We start from the raw sequence: 9623 nt of genomic DNA, 5'->3' as shown, positions 1-9623 counted from the left end.
TATTTTTGATCGCACGGTATAACTTTTATTTTGTAATCAACGTTAAAGAATGTTTTTATCAACTAATTTCAGTAGATAAAGTATTCTTTTATCGTATAGTGAAATAAAGTAATTTTTATATACTGTTTATATTTTTTGTAAATTTGAAAGAAATAAAATTCTTTGATTCTGAACAACTTTTCAAGTCTTTGTAAAAATTCCCAAAACTAAAATTGTTAGATATTAGTCTTTAACCCCAAAAATGAAAATTTAAATCGAGAATTTTTTTAATTTTTTTTATTTGATTTTTTTATTTAATTCTGGTAAGGGAATACAAAATAAAACGAAATATTATCTACTCGTAAAAAAGTCTACTTGTGACTTTGTCACTACCAAGTTAGCTTTTTCACTCGTAGATAAACAATTTCTTTATCGTCTAATAAATAACAATTTTGTGAAAAGAAAAAAAGAAAATTCTTTGATTTTAAATTACTTTTCTTAATAAGTTTTTGTCGTATTTGCCACATAAAAGGCACTTTATTCCATAGAATTTTTTTTTTAATTTCTAAAACTAAAATTTTGTTAGAAATTAGTCGTTAGCCCCAAATATGAAAATTTAAATCGAGAATTTTTTATCTTTTACATGAAGACACACTGTATATTTGAATTGAAGTGGGGCTTTGATCGTATAAGGTTTTTTTGAAATTTTTTTAAATTTTAAGAGCTACAAATGTGAAAAAATTACTTAAATTACAAGTCCATTTTGTGGCGTTTCTTCTCTAAAACGATTTATTAATTTTAAAAGTATGCGTTTTTACGCCTTTATTATAATATTTCAGTGTTTTTGATCTTTTTTCGTTATTTAGCCAACATGGTGGCCGGATTTGAGTCCATGTGAAATGTGATGGCCTGTCGTTATTTTAAGGCGATTTAACCACCCCCAACAATTATTTTAGTTTTTCTGACTCTTCATAAGCATTTAATTTGATTTATTTAACTTACTTTTTGTTATTTTAGTTATATCACTTTTGGTTATTAAAACAATTTATCTGTTATTTTTGTGAAGTTTGCCTTTTTACGATTTTTTTTTAAATTTTTTCTCGTTGTTTAGCGAATTTGGTTATTGTGGTGGCCGGATTTGAGTCCATGTGAAATGTGATGGTTTGATTATTTTACTTACTTTTTGTTATTTTTGAGGTTATATCACTTTTGGAGAAAATAACTCATTTAAATTTGTCGTCTATCAGGCTCAAAAATATTTAGAAAACAATACTCAAAAAATAAAAAAAAACAAAATGAAAAATTATGTTAAATAGTTTTTATACCTACATCCAGTGTTTTATTTTTTTAAGAAAATGTCTACAAAAGCGATAAAGAATTGATTTATTCTATCGAATTTTATGTTTTTAGTACACCCAAAAATAAAAAAAAATTGTCGTAAATGCAGAAAACTAGGAAATTTTGCAAAACTAAAAATTTATTGTTTTTATTTAATTTTGTCAAAATTTGTACTTTTAGCTGTAGTTGCGCAAAACCGATACCTAAATCGTATAAAGTTTTTTTTGAGAGCTACAAATGTATAAAAAATTACTTAAACTACAAAATAACAAAAAAAGGTCTATCTTGTGAAAATAACTCAATGTTGTTTATTTAAAAAACTTGAATTTTTCATTTATTTTGTTTAATGAAACTTACAAAAGAATACTTAGATTGTTTCTTCAGTTTCGAGAAATTCATAACAAGAAATTTGAAAGAGCCTTTTCTTCAAAAATAAAATTCAGTAATGATAAAATAAATTGTTCTAATCTTAATTAAATACTTTTGTTATTTTTGTAAATTAAACAACAATTTTTAGTTAAATAAACTTCATGGTGCCTAATTTAATAAATCAATGACAAAAATTGAAAAAGTCATAAATACTAAATTTGAACTAAATATATTTCAATGTTGTCAAATATCTGTTTACAGGAAAATAGGATTTGTAATACTTGAATAACATAACTTGCCTAATCACAAAAAAATAAAGAAAAGAGAAAAAAGAGAAACAAAAAACACAATTTTTTGATTCAATAAAATATAACAAGGAAATTATTTATAATAAATCAATTTTGGGCTTTTTGTCAAAAAATAATTTAAAAGAGATTAAAACTCGTAATTTTTTTTCATGAATTTCACAATTTTAAGGTCAAAATTTAGTTTTTTGGGACTTACTATTTGTAGGCGAAGGCGATCTCAGCAATTTCCTTGCGCCGCTGGCGATACTCCTTATCGGCAAATCCGGGATGGTTCATATCCAAATCTGGTTCATATTTCGTCATCAAATGGTTGCAATTATCCAAATCACTGGCATGTCTCGGGAACCATGGATTCTTCACCGAAATATTATCCTCCCCAATGAGAGTAACATGTTCAAGAGAATTGGATTGTCTCAACGACTTGATCAGTTGCAAAAGACTAACTCGCGTCATTTCCACCTTAACAAGAGCATCCAGCTGGTTGTTATCGCTTTGATTGGGCCTCGTCTCCAAATGACACACCACTCCTTGGTGTTTCTCAACACTCTTGAGGACTCGAGACAAGGAATTCATTCCTTCGCGTAGACGCAGGATTAAAGCGGCTCGTTGCAAAGCTTTCTCAGCTTCGGGTCCTTCAGAAATGGCATTAGAAAGGACGACTTCCTCTTCAGTCAGTCCAGAATCTGCGGAAATAGCACAGAATTGGGTTATTATTTTATTTTCTCCAGCCATATTTTCACGGCTTAACTTTGAATCGCGACAAATGGAGGGTGAAAATTCTATAAAAGCCGGACTGCCTGCCGGCTTTGTGCAACTCGCACTTTACTACAATTACGTTAAAGTACTTCAAAAATGCAATTAATCTTTCTTTTGCCTTTTAAAAAGTGTGGGACTCACCTTCTTCGCCGCCTTCAAGGGTCTTTTGAGTCGCTTCAATTTCAGGATCAACGCTAGAATCTGACAACAAACATGCAAATCATGCAAAACGACAGTTTTTTAGTTACCATTGGCCCTTTGGCGCGCTTCGTCCAAAACCGATTGCTTGGTTTGTTTCACCACCAAAGTCTCGAATCTGGCGTCGTCGACGAGGGAGCGACGACGGGCTGGATAACCGTTCTGGAAGTAATCCCTTGTTAAAAAGCATTGTCTCGGGCAGAAGGAAACGGCGGAAATTGCCCTCAAGTTTAGTTAAAGTCCGGAAACGGGACAAGAACTTGATGAAAGTTAATTTATTTAAATTCAATGGGGTATTTACGAGTGAGGGGATAGCAAGAATGCCCTCAGAGCAAGGTCATGGGACATTTACATTGCCTTAGGTTTTTATGCATTCTCCGGCCATGATCTTAGTTTAATCAGTATCCTTGTAATTAAAATAATTATCATTACAGCTCATTTTTTGTGTTAATGTATGTGGACGGAACTTTAGTGTCGTAACTACACTTTCGCTAATCAGATTTTATCTTCGGGTAAATAATGCAAGGTACGAAGGATAAAGGATATATTGCAGGCAAAAAGTACACGAAATTGGCCAATTTTTAACCCGTTTCGAAAGCCCAAATCTGGCTCCAACCGGATTTTAGCATTTATTAACGCTTTTTTACACCAAGACAAGAATATTTTTTTATATAAACATCAAAAAAGCCTTTGGATTATTTTAATTGGACTAGTGGACACTTGACTGTAAAATATGTGGAAGCAAATGATAAAAACCTTGAAACTCATGCAAATTAAATCAAAATACTTTTTTAATAAATTAAATTACAGTTATTGGTTTTTAATGTTTTTTTTTACATTTGTACGTAATTTAGTGCCTTTGTGTGGTTTGGTTTCAGTTTGAAAAAAATATTTAACTCGGTTTAAAATTTTGATTGCAAACGCAGAAAATCCAAATGTTTTTTAATAATTAAAATAACTGTTTTTATGTTCACATTTTTTTTAGATTTTTCCAAAAATTTTGAGCGTAAACGACAAGATTTTTGATAAAAAGAAATTTAAAAAATATTTGAGTACATAAAAAATTTGTGTACATTATCAAATTTCATATTTTTTTCATAATTCTTGATTTCAAGACAAAAAAGAAATTATTGGTCTTTTGATTCTCTTTTAATTTCACTGTTTTAAGGTCAAAATTTAGTTTTTTTTCTAAACGCTGTTTAGAAAATCTAAATGTTTTTTAATAGTTAAAACAACTGTTTTTATTTTCACATTTGCTTATAGATTTTTTCAAAAATTTTTTTAAATTACAATATAAGAAGAAAACAATAGAAAAAAATGTTTTTTAATGATTAAAATATTTTTAATTTTTTTTTTTATTTTAGGCCAGAATGAAGCAATTTCTGCTATTTTCAATCGATTTGGCTCAATTTTAAGCCGGAAATCAACCTGAATCAAAGTATTTCAACAAAATACATACTCAAATGACAGATTTCTTTCAAAATAAAGCAATTTAGGCTATTTTCAATCTTTTTTTGCTTAATTTTAACACTGGAATCATTCTAAATTAAATTAAAAAATTTTATGTCAAAATAAGGCAATTTGTGCAATTCCAAATCGATTTTGCTCAGGTTGAAGCGGGAAATCAACCTGAATCAAGGTATTTCAACAAAATAAATGCTTAAATAACAGTTTTTCGTCAAAATAAAGCAATTTGAGCTACTTTCAATACGATTTTTCTCGATTTTAATACAGAATTTATTCTGAATTAATGTATTTTACAAAAATAATTGCTTCAATCTCAATTTTATGCTAAAATATTGCATTTTATCTTTAACTTAACTTTAATCCAAAAACATGAATCAAAGCATTTCAACAAAATAAATGCTTAAACAACAATTTTCTGAAAAAATAATAATAATTTGAGCTATTCCCAATCCAATTTTGCTCGATTTTAACACAGACATCATTTTAAATTAAGTATTTTAAAAAAGTGTTTGTTTAAAATCTAATTTTAGGTCAAAATGAAACAATTTGTGCCATTTCCAATCGATTTGTCTCAATTTTAAGACGGAAAATAAATGTTTTCTTTTAAAATACAGCAATTTAAACAGTGGAACAATACAAAACTAAAGAAAAAAATGTTTTTTATTGTTTTTTTTTTTGGTTTTTATAGTTATGTAGCTTAGTTCAGATTTTCGCCCAAATTTTTTCTAAAAAATTACAGAATAAAAAGAAAACAATACAAAAATTAAACGTTTGTGAACCATAATATTTTTCCAACAAATTTAAGTGTTGTTACATTAGTTTTTACTCTCTTTAGATTAGTGCAGACTTTTCTTTATTTTGCATTAATCCTTTTTTTGGGCAGAAATGTTTAAAAAACGTCAGACTTGTTTATTTAAATTAAAATTATACCTAAAAGGTGAACAAAAACTATGTTTTTAAATCAGAAAATAATAATTAACAAAAATTAAAAATTTGATCACTTTTGAGAATGAAGTTTTGTTGTGGTTATGAGTTTTGCGTTTTTTTTCAAAATAGCAATTTCGATAAAAATCGAATTAAATGTAAATAATTGTAATCCTTAGGTCGCTTTTGTAAAAAAAAGTTTATAGTGGGTTTTTTTTTTAAATAAAAATTTCCAGAAACTCAATAACAAAAAAAATTGAAACATTTTATTCTTGACAATTAGTTATCTTAAAAACTAAATAGGGTAAACATAAGCACATATTGTAACTTGAAAATCTTTTTTACTATTTTTTTAGACTAAATTTTCCAGAAATAAAAATAAAATTTTCAGAAAACACAAAAAACAAATTGGAGTTTTTACTTGGACCCCAGTTGTAATGATTAAATTGTTAATTGTTTCATGTAATAATACTGAGATAACAATTTGCGACAATTAATTTAAAAAACATAGAAACAGAAAATCTCAATTTTGCCTCGACTGTGTTGCAATCTGTCTGAAGGTTGTCACTATTATCCATTGCAATCTTCAATTTTTAATGAAATTTTTGTAAAACATACATATTTATTAAATTGCATTAGAATGTCGTTAATTGACTAATTTGCCTCATAAATATCAAGGCCAATTTGGACAATTGGATTAAAAATCAGAAAGAATGTTTCTAATGATGAAAAAATTAGTTTCGAATTTTATCTAATCTGTCTAATGGTGGTTATTAAAATACTTGTTCTTTGATTTGATGTGAAATAAAATTAGTGAAGGAAAATCACTTACCTCGATGCTGTAGGACTTTTTGATCGCGAACATTTCGCGATTTTTCTGAGCAGCAGCCACAGCAGCCATGATTTCAAAATTTTCAAAAAAGAAAAAAAATCAGCCTGAAAGCACTAAGTTTTCACTGCTGGTATCGCGTATAATTTGAAAGCGTGATTTCGACCACGATTGTGACTGAAACCGTCTGTCGAAGAGCTTCGAATTACACGCTTCTGGTGAGTTGAAGCAAAAGGTGTGTTTGGAGCTCTGGGGGCAACGTTATATGTAGGTGAACCCCTCCTCGGGCCGTCCCCACGCGGCCTCCGGCCCTTTCATTGTTGCGAAAAGCGAGCGTCACGCCTGCGTCAGGGGATCCCCAAGGCTCTGGAGGAGGCCTGCCATGTGTGTCATCATGTGGAACTCCCGCACTTGTTTTGGTCGGGATTTCAAGAAGCGATTCCGAAGACTGCGTGTTTTTCCGCCTTCGAAATTTTCGATAATCGTGTTATCGCAAAGAAAGGTCAAGCTTTCACTTGTTTTATCAATCAAAATAAAAATTTTATTTATTCCCACTGATAATAACAATTAAAGAAATTTTTACAAAAAGCGCAATTGATTGGTATTAAAATTGCAACAGTTACTTTTATTACCCAATAAATAATTGTCCTACTTTGTTTTAATTAGTTCATTTTTATTGCATTTATCGAAAAAATCTCTGCAAGTTCAACCCAATTTTTTATTGGGTTATTGTAATTATTATTATTATTAGATTATTGTAAAAAACTCCAATACAAACCTTCTGAATTTACGACCTTCCTTTGTTAATGCTTGAGTGAAACTTCAAAAATTTGCAAAATAAAGGAACGCAGATGAATTTAACAGTGGAAAGATTTTAAATTAACAATCTTCGCTTTTGTACAGGAATATTTTCATTTTTTTTCTGTTGTTTTAAATTGCTTTATTATTCGCCGTAACAAAATTGAAAAATTTTCTATTTGTAAACAAGTAATTTTATTACTCATACAACTGATTGACATGGGAGTACTCCGTACTAATTAATACTAATTTAATTTAATTTGATTTTTATCGGACACAGAAATTTTGAATCACTTTAACAATGGGTAAAATTCCTTATTCGCAATAATAAGGTAATAATCAAATTACTTTGCATGTAAAAAAAATAACAATTGATATAAAATATACAGTTCCGGTTGGGAAATGGCCACTTCCCAACCTGAAAACTGATAAAATGACCCCTTCTCAACCTGAGTTGTCATATTTTTCAAAATTTGATAAATTCTTTATTGTCCTTTAAAGAGAATGATTGTGCATAAAATAGTATACAAATTTTGAGGGTTGTTGCTTCATTGTACTTCGGCGCACTTACCACCTCAGTATGTAATCTACTATTTCCAGCTAAAGTATAAAAAATGAATAAATTAGAAAAACAGTTTCCAAAAAATAAAGGTTGCATCATGTCACTTATTTCGTGAATTATGACAATTTTATTTGTTTTCGCTACTTTTTTTTGAAAATATAACCTGTTTTGTATCAATTTAAAGTTATTTTCTTGTGCTTCAAGAAAAGTCTTAGTATTATTTTTAAATTTTGCTTTTTGTGAAAAACAATTGATATGAAATATACACTTTAGGTTGGGAATGGCCACTTCCCAGCTTGAAATGTCATGTCATGTTTTTCAAAATTTGATAAATTTTGTATTGGCTTTCTGTCTTTTAAGGTGAATAATTGTGCATAAAATAGTATACGAATTTTGCGGGTCGTTGCTTCATCGTACTTCGGCGCACTTACCACCTCAGTACGTAATCTACTATTTCCAGTTAGAGTGAAAAATAAATAAATAGGAAAAATAATTACCAAAAAATTTAATGTTGCATCATGTTACTTGGAAAAAAGATTTATTATTCCGTGAATTTCATTGGTTTTTGCTACTTTTTTGACAAATATAAGCTGTTTTGTGTCAATTTAAAGTTATTTTTTGTGCTTCGAAAAAAGTCTAAGTATTATTTTTTTTAATTTTGCATTTTGTGTAAAACAATTGTTATGAAATATACACTTTAGGTTGGGAATTGGCCACTTCCCAACTTGAAATGTCATGTCATGTTTTTCAAAATTTGATAAATTTTTTATTGGCTTTCTGTCCTTTGAGGTGAATAATTGTGCATAAAATAGTATACGAATTTTGGGGGTCGTTGCTTCATCGTACTTCGGCGCACTTACCACCTCAGTATGTAATCTACTATTTCCAGCTAAAGCATAAAAAATTAATAAATGAGAAAAACAGTTTCTAATAAATAAATGTTGCTTCATGTCACTTGGAAAAAAGATTTATTATTTCGTGAATTATGACAATTTTATTTGTTTTCGCTCCTTTTTTTTGGAAAATATAACCTGTTTTGTATCAATTTAAAGTTATTTTCTTGTGCTTCAAAAAAAGTCTTAGTATTATTTTTAAAAATTTTGTTTTTTGTGCAAAACAATTGATATAAAATATACAGTTTAGGTTGGGAAATAGCCACTTCCCAACTTGAAATGTCATATGTCATGTTTTTCAAAACTTAATTTTTTTTTATTGGGTTTCTGTTCTTTAAGGTGAATAATTGTGCATAAAATAGTATACTAATCTCATATCTCAGCGCACCTACCACCTCAGTATGTATGTAATCTATTATTTCCAGCTAGAGTATACTCGTAAAAAATGAAAAATGAGAAAAATTGCTTCCAAAAAATTAAATGTTGCATCATGTTACTTGGCAAAAAGATTTGTTATTCCGTGTATTATGGCAATTTTATTTGTTTTCGCTACTTTTTTTTTGAAAAATATAACCTGTTTTGTATCAATTTAAAGTTATTTTCTTGTGTTTCAAAACAGTAAGACTCTCTAAAATAAAAAAAATCCAAGTATGATTTTTAAAAATCTTGCATTTTGATATTTAGTTCTGACTTAAATTTTTCAGTATCTGAAAACGTCACACTAAAATTACCGAAAAAAATCATTCAAAAATCAAAAATAATCTCAAATTAATCATATTGCTTACTAAGAGTTTCAGAACTGAAGAGGAAAGCTTAAGTGACAATTTTTTAACCTTTGTTAAACCTTGTTCAACTGTCAATGTCAAGAAGAAAATATTTTGCACAAAGAGTTGAAAACATAACTACTGAAAGAACTCGAATACTCGGGGATTCCCAGATACCCATTTAGGGCACTGAAAGTTTTTGTAGGGAAATCCAGAATCGGGTTTTACGCACCAACAAGTTCTTCTTCTGGCTTTGTGAGAAACGATTAACGGTTGAGAATTACTCGTATTATGGTTTCCACTCACGTGCTCATTTTTTATACTATTTTTAGAAAAGTTAATTTTGGTACTTGTAATTTTTTTTGAAAATTTTATTTATTACTTAGATAAAGAATTTTTAAAATAAATTAATGTAACTGAAGTTTAAATAAGACAGTT

The 9623-nt window shown here is 28.7% G+C and overlaps 1 protein-coding gene across 1 annotated transcript in view; it reads right to left on the bottom strand.

Annotated features, from left to right (window-relative positions):
* Positions 1 to 6416, bottom strand: part of LOC123004750 (tyrosine 3-monooxygenase) — a 17240-nt gene extending 10824 nt beyond the window's left edge. The window contains exons 1-4 of the mRNA XM_044398165.1: positions 6172 to 6416; positions 2999 to 3110; positions 2892 to 2951; positions 2191 to 2677 (exon numbers count right to left, since the gene is read on the bottom strand). Coding sequence (XP_044254100.1) covers positions 2191 to 2677; positions 2892 to 2951; positions 2999 to 3110; positions 6172 to 6240 — 728 coding nt within the window. The 5' untranslated portion in view covers positions 6241 to 6416. The remainder of the gene's footprint in view (positions 1 to 2190; positions 2678 to 2891; positions 2952 to 2998; positions 3111 to 6171) is intronic.
* Between the last annotated feature and the right edge of the window lie 3207 nt (positions 6417 to 9623).

The sequence above is a fragment of the Tribolium madens genome, unplaced genomic scaffold (genome assembly GCF_015345945.1).
Source record: "Tribolium madens isolate multiple individuals breed KSU strain unplaced genomic scaffold, Tmad_KSU_1.1 Scaffold_11;HRSCAF=98;Tcas5.2_LG3b, whole genome shotgun sequence".
NCBI lineage: Eukaryota > Metazoa > Arthropoda > Insecta > Coleoptera > Tenebrionidae > Tribolium > Tribolium madens.
This window is presented reverse-complemented; position numbering and strand designations above follow the sequence as displayed.